We start from the raw sequence: 14860 nt of genomic DNA, 5'->3' as shown, positions 1-14860 counted from the left end.
TTCCTTGGGTGAATTTGTAGTGCATGCATCCCATGAAGTTCTACAGCTCTGCTATAGATGCTATTCATAATGGAAAAAAAGATCTTGTAGACTGTTTTCCACAAGTATACAACAGGTAGGAGACATAGTAAGTGAACTTACTAACCACATCTGGAGAGTTATTTGTGCTTTAAACAGTTGCATATTGGTGCCTGAGCTCTCGTGGATCTAGACCTCTCAACATGCATTTGGCTGCACTTTCTATAGAGATGTTTGGCCTTGAAATCACTTAAGCCAACCTTTTCAAACTTAAATGCTTAATTAGGTATTCTCTTCCCATCTAATGCAAACACCTTAAGTCTTTTCTATTCCTACAGCAGAAGAACAAGGTTTAAAGCTGTCTCAGTAGCTCTGACTCCATAGGTGCTGAAGCAAGCACGTTCCCCTACCTGTCCAGATGACTATCATGTTAATGGCTTACTGCCTGCCTTTGGGCAACCTTTCTAGATGCACCTGGCAGTGTTTAACCTGTCGGGTCTGTTCGAAGCTGTGGGTCCCTACGTGCTCCTAATCGTGAACTTCAGCCGCGCTCAAATCCACCTGGATGTCTTTCCGTCTGGATAGCCTGCAAGCCTGGCCTCTGGAAGCGGCCTTGAGCTGCCCGCAGCAGGCAGGACGGGCGGCCGCGGCAGGGCCGAACGCTCAAGCTGGGCAAGCCGCAGCCTCGGACGGTCGCGTGGTTCTGAGCTGTCTGCGCTACACCTGCCCGCACCAAAGCTCCCTCCAAGCTCACTTCATCTCCCTCCAAGCTCACTTCATCTCCCTCCAAGCTCACTTCATCTCCCTCCAACCTCACTTCATCTCCCTCCAAGCTCACTTCATCTCCCTCCAAGCTCACTTCATCTCCCACCGCACTCACACGTCCCTCCCCTCCTGTAACTGCGGCCGCAGGCAGAAGCTCCCACGAGCCGTGGTGTCGCAAGGAATGACCAGTCCGGAACCCTTTGCTCTGGTGCGAGGACCTGGTTCGCATGTACTTTGTCTGCGATGAGCACTTTTGTTTAAATTGCTGAGGTCCGGACAAAAATCACTACTAAGATCGGGGAGCTGGGCAGTGGCCGTTTCGGGACGAGCCATCAACGCTGCGCTGCGGGCTGCGCTCCGCCCCACCGTGCTTTCGCCATAGCACAAACCGCTCTTCCCTGGGCACCGTCGCAGCCTCCCCCCGGTACCGAGGTGCCCCAGCCCGCCGCCCTACACCAGAGCGCACAGACAACGGCCGAGCGGGGCACACCTCGCAGGGAAACGCCGCCCGCTGCCAAGCTGAGACGGGGACAGGACGTCCCCTCTCCCCGGGCACAGGTCCCGTTCGGCATCGCCCGCCCCTTCCGCCGGCGGTCCCGCCCCTGCTCCCGGCAGCCCGTGCCCGGCATGGCGGCGCCCAGCGCGTAGGGCCGCACGTGCGGGACTCGCCGTGGGGTCTCGGCCGCCGCCACCATGAAGAGCAAGCCCGCGGCCCACAAGTCGGGCAACACGCACCGGGTGAGCGCCCGCCCGGACGCGGCTGCTGGCCCGGGGAAGGGAGCTCGGGCTTCCGCCGTCGGTGTTAGCTCAGCGGTCGTGCCCGGCTGCCGAAGCGGCACCGCGGCAGGAGTCGCGAGCGTGGGCGGCGTGGCAGGGCCTGCTCAGCGCTGCGAGAGTCCCGGCCGAGACGGCGGGGCCGGAGTGCGGCTGCTGCGCCGTACCCGGCAGCTCCGGCCGCCGGCTCGCCGTCCGTGACCGGCAGCAGGCTCACCGCCGCCCTAACGTAGGAAGTAATTCGGTGGAATGAACCAGGGCGTTGTTTCACGAAGGCTGGGAGCGGGGCAGTTTGCTGAAATCTAGGTAGATTTCTCTGCATCTCTGTCATCGTGTTGTGCAGACGCGTGGGCTGCGAGCCCCCGTTTGCAGATCGGGGGGTAGAGGATCAGTCCTGCTGCTGGGCGTTTTGCCTTGATCTTGTAGGGCTGCTATTGAGGAGTATTTTCTGGCAGCCTGTCTTTAGAAGTGGGATTTCTGTTTGCAGTGTGTGTGCTATCGAAAGAGATTTGGAGGGGCTGTGCTCAGAATTGAGCAAGAAATGTGTCTTTTTTTTTGCAGTTTCTCACCTTTTCGGAGCGCCTAAGCAACATTAATATTGATATTATTCATCGAATTGACAGAACTGGGAGCTATGCTGAGGTGAGAGCAGCAATTGTGATTATTTTCTGAAATAACATCACAAGTAGACGTACTCCATGAAAGACTCACTTAAGAAATTTATTTAGGAGGAAATTGGAAAGGAGCTCCTGCAAGAACTGCTTTTTCTGGAACCTCATTTCATGCTGTGTTCCCTTGTACTTTTTTACCTGGTTTGCAGTATTGCCATTGAGGCACTTTCTCAGTACCACCCTGATGTTTTCCATGTGGCTAGTGGGCGTGTTTCTGAACATGAAAGATGCTGCTGTGTCATTTAGCAGTTCTCAGAAAGACTTGCATGTGCTGAATAGTTGCAATAGAAGCAGAAGTTTGAAAATCATAAGTTGGAAAGGACCTCTAAGATTATTGAGTCTGACTGTTAACCTAACACTGTCAAGTTCATCATTAAACCATGTCCCTAAGTGCCACATCTACACATCTTTTAAATATTTCCAGGGATGATTATTCGACCACTTCTCTGTCTGACCACTCTTTCAGTGAAGAAATTTTCCCCAATATCCAGTCTAAACCTCCTCTAGCACAACTTCAGGCCATTTCCTCTTGTCCTATCACTTGTTATATGGGACACATCAGTTGTTACCTATCTACACCCACATACTGGCAGCATGTGTATAAAGTATGAGCATGTGTCTTTATGGATCACAAGGATCATTTCTATGTGTCATATAAATCATCATTATGATTATAGTGCTTTGCAGGTTATTGCCACCTGGCCTACTGGCTTGTTCTGAACTTCCCACTCAGTAGCTGAGAGGATGCCAAAAGAAAATCCCAAGGCATTGTGCTGGGTGAACTATGGCTCAGCATCTTAGATTATCAAGGCCAGTCAACAGAGGTATAAAAAGCAATTATGTAAACAAGTCCTGTCACCAGAAAATATTTTCAAATGTGTTTTGAATATTGAAAGAAAGACTTATTTTCAGGGAAACTCCATAGTACCTGTTGAAATTGGCCATTGAGATTTCTTAGAATATTCTTTAAATATTTAAGGCACCTGATAGTTGTGTTCAATTGAACCTCCCATCTTTACAGGGCACATTCATTAGGGTTGGTAGCTATTCTTCATCTTTGTTTTGGCAGGAGGTCGAAACCTACTTTTTCGAAGGACTGCGGAAATGGAAGGAACTGAACCTCACTCGGCATTTTGGTACGTCATTTATATTCATGTTTCCTGCTTTCCTTAGACTGCTAAAATATGTTTTTTCTTTATCCAGAGCCCAGTGGGAGATTACCGACTGGTTTTTGGACTGGGCTCTGGAGCACTGTTATTCTTTAACACCCTACATTCTTACCAGGGACTGGACTAGTTTTCAGGGCTTCTCTTTTGTTGTTTGAACAGTGCAATTCTATAATGAAGTGGCCAACAAATGCCAGTCCTTCAACCAGCTGGTTTATTACCAAAGTGCTGTTGTGCAGAGCTTGAAGACACATTTGCAAGTCGAAGGCAGTCTTGCTTACCAACCCCTATTAAAGTAAGTATATGGTCACAAAAAGTAGCCATAAGCCTTGATGGTGTTACAGGTAAGCATGAGTCCTGTTGTAAGTGTTCTTTATCTTTATTGTGCCTGTGGAAAATAAGCAATGAGATGCCCAAAGTGGTCATATTTCCCTGGTAGAGCTTTATGGTTCTAAGTCTTCAAAAAAGGTATAGTTGTGACAAGGCAAACAAATTAGCTGGAGTGCTTACTGAATGTCCGACATTATATTAATGTGCTTTGTTTGATGTTAATAATTTGTTTTCTTGTTTACTGGTCCTGCCTTTCCAAAGAGACTGTGCTGGATTATGCAATGTTTGACTAGGTTTTGATTGGTTTGTTTTTGAAATGCACTAACACTGGTGTATTTTCTGAAACACAGTCTAGTGGTACAACTGGCTCGAGATCTTCAGGCTGACTTCTATCCTCATTTTCATGACTTTTTCCTGGCCATCACCAAGTTATTGGATACGCAGGACACAGAGCTGTTAGAATGGGCTTTTACGTCTCTTTCCTATCTCTACAAGTATTTGTGGAGATTGATGGTGAAGGACATACACAACATATACAGGTAAAAACAATATTTAGTGTCTGTCTTGATCAGCAGTTACTAGATGCCATAGAAATGTAAATGCCACTTGAATACATGGCTTAATGCTTTAGTATACTTTTTAGCATGCTTTCTCAGTTTTTCTCAGAGAGGGACTCGCCAAGCTCCAGGGAGTTATCAAATGCAGGGACTTCTGGGCTTGGGGAGTTCCTGAGCTGCAGGTGCTTGAAGGCTGATTTCATATGTGCTTGCTGTGTTTTTAAACCTTTCCCAGGTATCTGCTTTTGGCAGCTGCTGTAGACTGACTGAGCATGTGGCCTGACCCAGTGTGACCACTTGTTCAGTCTTAAATTGCTGGTGTAGCTGGGCTCTTCCTTTTAACATAGACAGTGGTTCCATGTTTCTTCCTAATTTCAGTTTGGAACAGATGGAGCAAAAAACTGGTTACAGATTTCCTCCCCAGCCCAGGCTAAGCTGTCAAACATATTGAAAAATTATCTGCTCAATTTGAGAGAATCTGAGGCACCACCCCCTCTGCAATGAACCTGTGATGAGCCATCTGCCACTGTTACTGATACCGGCAAACTGCAAATATTTATCAGCCTTGCAAACTGAATCTTTCATAACTTTTAAGTGTGCAGGAGAGCCTGTTGGCTCAACTGAAATACAAATCTGGCATATAAATCGACTTTCGTTTCACTTATTGCTGCTTAACATATATCTTGAGAATCTTGATGCTACAGTTGAATCTGTGTAGATCTGCAGATTTGAAAGGTATTTCTGATTGTGGCTTAATTTGCCTGGCACTGTCATTTGACCTTCTTTGCAGAACTCTTGTTCTTTTTGCAGGGAGAGTGGAAAGGAATCTAGATGAGGGAAGATATTGGCTCTCTCTAGAAGGACAGGTTCTTAGTGTTTGTAAAAAGTGGCAATGTAACTTGGAAACAATTTTTTTAACCAGCTGATGGCAATTCTTGCATTGCCCGTAAGACAATGGATCATTTTGTCTCTTTGTAGCCTGTACAGCACCCTGCTGGCTCACCACAAACTGCACATCAGAAACTTCGCTGCTGAAAGTTTTGTCTTTCTAATGAGAAAGGTAAGTGGGATGTTTGTACTTTGGTGCTATCTTCATTTTGAGGTGGTTTTGGATTCAATATGAAATGTTGGGTTTTCTCCAGAGAAGGGTTAACAAAGCCGGAACTGGCATACAGCATGTTTTGAGTTGTCATTTTTATGTAATTTTGTTGGGGTTTTTTTCTGTCATACTGAGAATGTCATGCATTCTGTGTCAGTAGTGGCAAATAGAGGCCTTAGCACTCTCTGTTTAGAGATGTTAAACTAAATGCCTGTGGTTAGTTTATCTACAATGACTAGAAATAATAAAGTAATCCTGCAGAAGGGAGACTTGAATTTGTATATGCACATTTTTCTATTGACTTTTTCACAAATACTTAAAGGCCTTTGTAGAACTGAAATTCTTGTGATGTTTTTCCTCTCCTGAAGATCACTGTATGTAACATTCCCAGGCAGATCAGCCAAGATCAGACAGCAGCCTTTCAATGGAGTAAGGAAAGGGAGTGGTAGTTGTTGGGTTTTCTTTAGTCAAAACATACAAAAGCCAGGATTCCTTAGACTGGCTAGCAAGTTTGAGTATCCTCATTTTTTCCTGAGTTGAGAGACCTTAATAAAGCATGTTCATTTGATTGGTTGTTTTTGGAAATTTCTGAACTTTAAGTCAAATCCTCAGAAACTGAGGTGTTTACAATATTGGACCATAAGTACCTGCAGTATTCTCAAGTGTGGTTCTGGTTTCAGATTACTGGATTCTGTGTTCAGCTGATACATGTCTATTTCCCATCAGGACAGGGACTTTTTTTGTTTCAGTTGTGACCAGTTTAACAGTGCGTTTATGCATGTGTTTATAATCATGAGAAAAATGAAACCCATGTGTTTCAGCTACAATGACCTCAGCAGACCTGTGTGCATTCTGGGATTGTGGGAGCTGTAGTGACTGAATAGCTGATCAAATTTATTCTTTAAATTTCTTTGTGTGGTCACAAAAATAAAGAGTTTGAGTTGTTGTGGGAAGGCAGGACTAGGAGAACAACATGGTGCTGTGGAGCCTTTTGATTGTCTCTATTCCATCTGTCAGCTCTGAATAGAAGATAATGTTTTTTTCTCCTTATCTTTTATAGGTTTCTGATAAAAATGAACTCTTCAATTTAATGCTCTCTGACCTGGGAGAGCACCCCGAAAAGGTGGAAGGTGTAGGACAGCTGCTTTTTGAGATGTGCAGGGGTGTTCGAAACATGTTCCACTCTTGTGCAGAGACGGTAAAGACAAGATTGCTGCTTGAACTGTCACTGTGATAGGCCTTAGGCAGTGCTCACTGAAACCAGGAGTGTTTTCTCCTTCACCTCAGTGGATCCTTGATGATAAGCATGTTGGTAATTACCTGGTAGGGTCTGAAAGCCTTCTAAGAATATTTTTGATTACAGGAAGGTTGTTTTAAGTAATTCCTTTTCAATATTCCTGTATGCTGAAATCACACTTCTTGCTGATAATTCAGATTTTAGGTGATAGCCTTTTTTTTTTTTTTTTTTCTGTAGTCATTCTAGAAAGAATTGAGATCACTGGAATATTTTAGCAATACCTTGCACTAATTAGTTTTAGGATTGCTACATTTATTTTCTAAGTGTAAGAACACAATATACTCTTTTCATGTGCAGGCTATGAAGTTAATTCTGATGAAGCTGGGGCCTATGACTGAAGAAGCAATTGAGCTACCATGGGTAGCTGTTGGAGAAGCCTTCAAGCAAATGATCAGATCAGCTGCAGTGCATATCCATAAGGAGCATTTCAACATTGTCTTCAAGTGCCTGGAGGTAGACTGATTATTTTTCTTTTTAGTGTTATTTTTTTTATGCATGAGTGACACAAAAAATTCTGCACTTACCGAGGAAAGTGTTTGTGTTTTATTGGACCAGAAATATGTTTTTATCTGCTTTGGAAACATAAAATACAGAGTCATGGGAAAAATTCCACCCTTCTTTTCTAAGCTCAGAGTTGCCCTGGTTTTGTGAGTGAGAAGGGAGCTACTGCAGGTGAGACTTGGAACTCAGTCCTATGGCTGGGCAAGGATGATTTGTACAGTCTGCCTCCTTTGCACACATTGCAGAACGCTTGCTGGAATGTAGTGCTTGTTTTATGTTGCTGCACTACTGGTGCTTCAAAACCACTTTATGACAGTTAGAGGGAAGCTTTTTGCCCTTCAGATCTTTTTAAGCAGAGTTGGGTTAAACCTGGAAATCCAAGTTTGAACCTTGCAGCCAAGTACTGAAAATCAGAATGTTTTCAGTCTGGGTGTTCCTGTGTTGCTGCTTGGGGGTTACACTCTGGTTTGAAGGAGCACAGCTGAGGGCTGCGGGCTGTGCTGTGTTGGATCAGGGTGATCCAGAATAGGGCAATGACACAGCTTGGCAGTGTGTTTTACCTACCTGACCAGTATTTAAAAGTTTGCAAACATCTGATAGGGGGATTTGCTAAGGAGGGATGAAACTTCTTGCAACTAACAACAGACTGTGTCAGTTGTGCTCCTGAAAGGGATGAAACGGGAAACTGCAGGAAATGGTTTACATGAGCTTTTTTAGGGTAGTCCTTCCAGCATGGGTAAATAATTCCTACTGGTTCCTTCTTGAGACTGCTTTCCTGTGACTAACCAGTTTCGTAGAAAATCCTGTCTGGTTCCTCTGGCCTCACCCAATATGATAAGCGGTTTTACCTGTCATTAACTACAGATTTGTTTCTCACTGAATGTTTTGTATCCCTGAGGTTTCTTTGACTCAGCATCTGTAGTTGTTACGAGATCTTGGAAATTCATTACATGTTGCCTTTTATTTTTAATGAGGCTTTTTCTTTTACCCTGGGAACTGATGGATGCACAGGGGATATCTTGCTCAGAGGGAAGTATTCATGTAGTCTGTGATAGCTGTCTAATTGGGTTCAGTTTGTTGGATCAGGGATAGGAGTTTATATCTTCTGGACAGAAAGAGACACTAATGTAGAATGTACATTATATGAGTAATCTCTCAGCATCCCATTAGCAAAATGATGCATAAAGTGTAAAAGTACCTAAATTCTGGTAATTTCAGTGAAAGCTGTGTGCTTCCAAACCATTGTGGGTGTGGAACCCAATATTTCCTCTTTCCTTCTTTGTATGTCAAGTGTCAGCCTTTTTGGGGGCCCTAATTAGGCGTTTAGGAGTTCCTTGTGTTTCTGTCCAAGGAATCTGGGATGTGTTTTTGCCTAAGGGAAATTTCACAGTGTTTCTGCATGGTTTAATTTATGGAATATGTATAAAAGAGCCAACAGTAGTTTGTTGGGCAGCTGAGATACTGATTCTTCAGAATGTCCTTCAAATAGCAGTAAGTGAAACAGAGTCTGTTCATTTATCTGAAGCATTTAAGTTATTTTATTTAAACAGGAGTCACTCCTAGATTTGCAGAGGAAAATAACAAAGGTCAACTGCTCTGTGGCTTCAGAGCAGATGGAAAGGATTCTGCAAGCTTATCTGATCTTAGTGGAACATGCAAATGGATCTAAAATCTCACTGCCTGAAGATGTCTGTCAGGTGAGTCAGACTGGCACTTAGATGTGTCAGAGAGGTATTGTTTGAACATAGAAGAGGTGTGGTCAGCTGAAGCATTCGTACCCATTTCTGATGCGACACTGGGCTTAGGATTTGAGTGAACAGAGACATGTATTTTGAGTATTGCTACCTCTCTGATCCTGTGAGATTTTACCTCTGTATTGTAATGCCAGTGTAGCCCAGCTTTAAATGAATGATGGGGAAAATGGGCTACTGCTTCTAGAGTCTGCTCCTGCTATTGTGGAGGAGACTCCCCCATATCAGTGGTATAGAGCAGTTCTGCCAGATTCACATACATTTGACCCCATTAGGCTAGATTTAGGGCCTTCAAACTTCAGTGGGGCTATTAGGATTTGTTTCTGTGGGCTGAAGCCTAGAACTCTGTGCCCTCCTGGTCCAGGGACTGTCCAAGCCATTCAGACCAGATAATCAGTATCTTCATGGACAAATATGAGTTCTCTCTTCTCATTTCAGGTTTTAATAAAAATGTTACAGACACCGTATCTGTCATCATCTTGCTGCAAGATTCTGCTAAATGCCATTTCTGCATTCCTGCTGGCGGAAAATGTTTTGTTGCCAGATTCTTTGACCAAGGAAGCTATTCAGAAGGTAACATGAATTGCTGCTTATACCAGAAATCCCAGTCTTCAAATTCCCTAGAGCAGGGTGATTTCTGGACATTGTATTTCAGGCTAGGAAATATGCTATAAGGTTCCCTTCAGCCTTTTTGCACAGATAATGAAGAACCTGCCCAATGCCTTAAATAAAGTCTGAAGAGGTCTTGGGATTACCTGATGGTCTTGCATAGGCTATCGGTGTAGCAATGTCACCGTGGCAGACATCATTGCAATGAAATCCAGGCTCCAATTCAGAAACCTACAGCCTCTGTAGAGAAAGGAAGGAGAACAGTGTAGGAATACGTCCTGCCTGTGGTGATAAAGCAGATCATTGAGTCAAACTTAGTGGAAAAACAAAAATTTCCTTAAGTTTCCAAGCATTTAATGAGCATGCCTTAGCCTTGTGAACAAGGTTCACACAAGTTCAGTTTTGATTTAGAAAGTCCAGGGGTAAGCATATTTCAGTACTACCTTTGCTCCTGAAGCACTGACATTATTAGCTGCATACATTCCTATCAAATGTAGTGTTGCAAAGATCAACAGGAGATTATACTGTGGAGTCTGATTCTTTAGTTTTCATGTTACAATAAATTATAATTTTGCAACTAACAGTGGACCATAGTTGTAGTGTGTGTGAAAAAATATTTCAAATAAAAATGCCACGCGATTTACAATGGGAAAGCAAGACTTGAAATTGTTTAAAGAAGATCAAATTTCATCTGGTCTTCGGTGTTGACTTGTGCTGAAGTAAGATTGGTTTTGCCTGTGGCATGGGGCCAGTTTTGCTCAGCAGACTTCTTCAAACAATTGAGGATATTTGTGTGGGCTTCTGTTAAACTAGAGGAGGCTTAAAGCTGTCCTTGTGTTCTGAAGGGTCTGGGAAAGAGAGATCTGGGTGTGTATTTTATCTTGGCATTGAGGAGTACTGATCCTGGGTATTTCAAAGGACTGTTCCTGTTTTGGATCCTTCAGAAGCACAGAGGTTTGTTCTGCCCATGAGGTAGTAAACTTTCTGCAACCTGCTACATGGAAAAAATGCCAAGTTGAAATATGTTTTGGGCCTAAGCTTTTTCCTAACAGTTCATGTGTCTGTGCTGCAGTCCTAGAACTTTCAATTCCTGTTTTCCATATCACACTGAAGAGATAGCTCGGTTGTCATTGCACAGAGGCAATAGGATCCAGATGTGTTTGTCAAAAAGGGTTGTGTCTAGGGTTTGTTAAAAAGGACTGCATTTCTGTACCTGAATTGTCACTTGGAAACAATGCTGCTCTGTGTACTGGAATTAGCAGAAGAGCCAGGCAGAGTATCTCAAGAGTTCAGAGAATGCTTGATTTGTATACCAGAAAACGTGTCCCTTGCGTAGTGAAGAGCTGACTATGAAATGTCTCTCATTCTGCTACCTTTCACTTGCATCTTGCAGGTATTTGCAAGTAGATTTGAACGGCATTTTCTTTTGGACTTCTCTGAAGCAATGTTCACAATGAAGCAATTTGAGAGGGTAGGTGGAAGTGATTGTGCATTATGTTTATTTTTGTTGCTAAAGGGAGCAACTGGAGAATCCACAGTATACTTAACCTGCCTTGAATGCTGAAGGATTGTTGTGTATTGACATGATGTTTATTTAAACTTCTGATATGACCTGATAAGAAGGAAAGAGGTTACTTGTGCTATTGTGTTAAAGTTGTGTAAGGGTTCTCAAAATTGGAGAAGGTGATAGGTATCTGTTCTCAAAAAGAAACTTGTCTGTGGGGACTTAAGAGGGTGAGTGTGCTATGCATGGGAAGAAGAGAATGAGTTCTGGAGAAACTAAGTGAAAATGAAGAATAAGCCGTATAAGTGGCAACCTGAGAGGAATCAAATTAATTAAATGGAATGGGAGGTGAAAGCCAAGTCAAGGATCTGGAGTGTCCTAATAAGACTGGATTTGGTGCAAAATGAGTTTTTGCATTAAATTACAGTCACTGCTGGTTCTAGGGGCACCAGAACTGATAAGTTTGATGCTTTGCTGACTTATTTTTGAGCATTTGGATTTCCCTGTGTTTGGTGTTGTGGGTTTTTTTGTGGATTTGATGAAGATTAAAGAGACTTGCCAATCTTTGACTTTTTACCCTTTTTTTTCTTTTTTTTTTTTTTTTTCTTTTTTTTTTGTCTCTTTAGCATTTTCTCCCATACTTTCTAGAATACATTGAACATTGCTTCTCTGGCACAGATGCCATTACAAAGGATGAGGCCGTGGCAATTCTGGCTAAACTCATTTTGGTGAAAGCAGAGCCTCCTACCATTGGTTCAATGGCATTTGAAAAGTATCCTCTTGTTTTCAATGAAACATCTGTCAGGTGAGACTTTTCAAGTTTAGCTAACACTAAATGTGTCTATGTGGCTCTAGGGCTGAAGGCAGTGCAGAGCACATAAAAGTTGCCCTCCAGTATTTGCTGGAGTTGTGTAAAATGGCAGCATTGCTGGCAGACATTGCGTGGCAAACCAAGTGATATAGTAGGATATCACTTTCCTTTTTGAAATTATATGAGAAGAGATGCCACTTCAGAAAGATGGTCACTGATACATACAGTGTTGTGGTGCACATATGATGGGGATCTGTTACACCATCATGCAAACTGCATCCCTTGGCAGTTAATCTTTGTAGTGAGTGCAGCAGTTCAGCTTCTGGTCATTACTAACCTCCTACCCGTGCCCCAGCTTTTTTCCCTGTATGCATATGTCTTGTCCAGGAGCTTTCTTGGCAGCAGTACAGTAGTCTTGCTATAGAGCACAGCTGGTTATCAAAAGACATGTAATTAACCCAGAAGCAGCACTGTGCTGGCACAGCTTGACTGCTTTTAGTTACAAACCTAGCTTGGTTGCAGTGAAGTGGTTGCTTTCCCCGGAGCCTCTTTGGAAAATTAGGGGTAACCACTGAAGCACAGAATGACCACTGCTAATCTAATGATAGTGATTTTTCTAGTAATTCTAACTCAGCTAATTCAAAACTTTTGACTTTGTATTGCCTTTTATGAAAGGTTTTGTTTTTCCTTTAAGCAGTCTACTCTTTCTCCTATTTTTATTTAGTAGTAGTGGAAGCACTGAGGTTTTGGGAACAGAAAGTCGAGTCAAAGTGATTAAACTTGGTTTTCATCCCTTGTTTTATTTGTTTCTTGATCTCTATTTTTTTCAGTGGTTTGGAGTACAGAGCTGCAAGGACCTTGGTCCTGCTTGGACTGTTTTTTATGCTCTTGCAATGTTAGTGGTGTAAATTATGGCCAGGAGACATCTCAAGAGTTGCGTACCCCATCTCCTACCTAGTTTTTAAATATTCCAATTCTGGAGATTTCTGAGCTGCCTCTGGCAGTCTGTGCCAATACTTTGCTATCTTTATACAGGTGGTTTTTGATTTAGTTGGGCTTTTTGGCTTTTGGTTTTTTCTTGGGTTGTTAGGGGGTTTTCCCCCAGTCCTCAGTGTATAACTTAAACCTTCTTTACAGCATTTTAAATCCTTTGCTGCTTATCTTATCTGCTGGAAACATAAAGGGCAGAATATGTCTTACTCTTTGCATCAAGCATTTACAAATAGCAGGCTTTCATCATCAGACATGTCTGAGATCTTCTTTCTCTGGACCAACAATCCTAATCCTTTGAGGTTTATCTCATAAATGTATTTTCTTAAGCCTCTAATAATTCTTACTGTTGGCTTTTTATGAGCTTCTGTATTTCTTGAAGAGTGAAGCCTATGCAGCCTTCTGACTATGATCTTGCAAGCATTGGGTGGAATGGAAAGATTGCTGTGCATGGAGTGTGAAGGACTCCTGTTCATATGTTCTAGTATGGTGTTATGGTGTTACCCTTTCTGCCTGCAAATAGGCTTGTTGATTTGGGCTCACCTTGTGATTCCATTTAAGTCCCAAAACTTACCTCACTGATTGTTTTCTGTCATCCATCTATGTCAGTGTTATCATAGTTTATTAACAACAGTTGTAGAGATGACTCAGGTGTTCGTAGAGTCTGTATGTCCCAGTTGTGAGGGTGTCCAACTGAGAACCAGTGTCTTTTCTTCTAGAAATATTATATGAACTTGAAATAAAGAGCTGACATTTCTTATGGGCCTTGTTTTGTGTTCTTCAGCATGACTAGATGATGTTTTGTGCAGTAGAGGACATTGAGAAGAAGAAAATCTCTTGTGTTAATGCAAGTCCTTTTTGCTAAGAAGTAGACTACATAATTTTGAATATCATAGGAGCAAAAGGAGCAATCTCTGATATGCAGTGGTGAATTACTAAAATGCTTGTATTTATTTTTAGCTCTAATACAAGGCAACAAACAAGTAAAAGACAAGGAGAAAAGGCAGGAGTACCAGTGTTGGATCATGTACTGTCTTTAATGCATTTACCAGAGAAGGAAGACATCACTGACCTTTCACAGGCTTGGGTTGCCTTGGTTGTGCTGCCACATATTAGGTAAGGGATATTCTAAGGTACTATTGTCATGTATTTCTGTAATACTGTCTACTTTCTTACTGCCTATTAGCTCTCTTTCTGTAAGAAATCACTTTACTAAGGAAAGGACAATAATTGCTAGTGCTAGGCTCAGGAAACTGGGGTTAGAAGACAAAAACAAGTCCTGCATGGAAATACCATGAGTCAACAGTAAAAACAGAAATAGAATATCAGCTTCTTGATTGCCTACTCACTAAATTTGGTGCTTTAGTGTATAGAGATGTTCTTGACACATCTCAAATTGTGTGTTTTAAGCACTACCCTCTCTCAACAGTATTTTTTCAGTAATTATTGAAGGACTAGTTAGAAAGAAGATGCAGTGAGTGCTACAACTTAAATTGTGAGGCAGAAATAGCAAAAACGTTTTGCTGCCGTTTTCAAACTTGGAATGAGCTACCTGTAATTTAATAGAGATAAATGTGATAGAAAGCTTTTATACATAGGCATCAGTGTAACAGAAATAAAAGTCTTCCCATTTATTTTGAACAGACCAATGAACAAAGACCACATTCTGCCTCATGTGACGAGTTTTATAGACTCTCTCTTCACAGCCATTGATAAAGGAAGCCTCTGCAAAGGTCAGTTACAGTTACTTCCTGTTTATTTGCTTTTTGTTGATATATAAAAAAATAAAAGCAATTTTTCTGATTGCACAAAGCATGAAAATTAATAGTAGTAGCACTGTATCCAAAATTCCCAGCTTGACTTAAACTAGAAGAGCAAAGCTTGAGAGGAAACAACCTCCAGGAAACAATAGAGGAACATTTGCTGTTCATAATAATGATGGGATGACAGATGTCCTGCATAGTGGAAGACAGAGTTATTTGGGAAGGAAAAGAAGGTGAGGAAAAAAAAAAAAAAA

The 14860-nt window shown here is 42.4% G+C and overlaps 1 protein-coding gene across 1 annotated transcript in view; it reads left to right on the top strand.

The window, feature by feature from the left end:
- The first annotated feature begins 1359 nt into the window (after positions 1 to 1359).
- UTP20 (UTP20 small subunit processome component) overlaps positions 1360 to 14860 on the top strand; it is a 63709-nt gene continuing 50208 nt past the window's right edge. The window contains exons 1-14 of the mRNA XM_068191606.1: positions 1360 to 1521; positions 2119 to 2199; positions 3298 to 3364; positions 3557 to 3689; positions 4075 to 4263; positions 5260 to 5341; positions 6441 to 6578; positions 6975 to 7130; positions 8729 to 8875; positions 9368 to 9502; positions 10932 to 11009; positions 11669 to 11847; positions 13804 to 13959; positions 14488 to 14576. Of these exons, the coding sequence (XP_068047707.1) occupies positions 1477 to 1521; positions 2119 to 2199; positions 3298 to 3364; positions 3557 to 3689; positions 4075 to 4263; positions 5260 to 5341; positions 6441 to 6578; positions 6975 to 7130; positions 8729 to 8875; positions 9368 to 9502; positions 10932 to 11009; positions 11669 to 11847; positions 13804 to 13959; positions 14488 to 14576 (1675 nt within the window). The 5' untranslated portion in view covers positions 1360 to 1476. The remainder of the gene's footprint in view (positions 1522 to 2118; positions 2200 to 3297; positions 3365 to 3556; positions 3690 to 4074; positions 4264 to 5259; positions 5342 to 6440; positions 6579 to 6974; positions 7131 to 8728; positions 8876 to 9367; positions 9503 to 10931; positions 11010 to 11668; positions 11848 to 13803; positions 13960 to 14487; positions 14577 to 14860) is intronic.

Source organism: Anomalospiza imberbis, chromosome 5 (genome assembly GCF_031753505.1).
Source record: "Anomalospiza imberbis isolate Cuckoo-Finch-1a 21T00152 chromosome 5, ASM3175350v1, whole genome shotgun sequence".
In the NCBI taxonomy this organism is placed as follows: domain Eukaryota; kingdom Metazoa; phylum Chordata; class Aves; order Passeriformes; family Viduidae; genus Anomalospiza; species Anomalospiza imberbis.
This window is presented reverse-complemented; position numbering and strand designations above follow the sequence as displayed.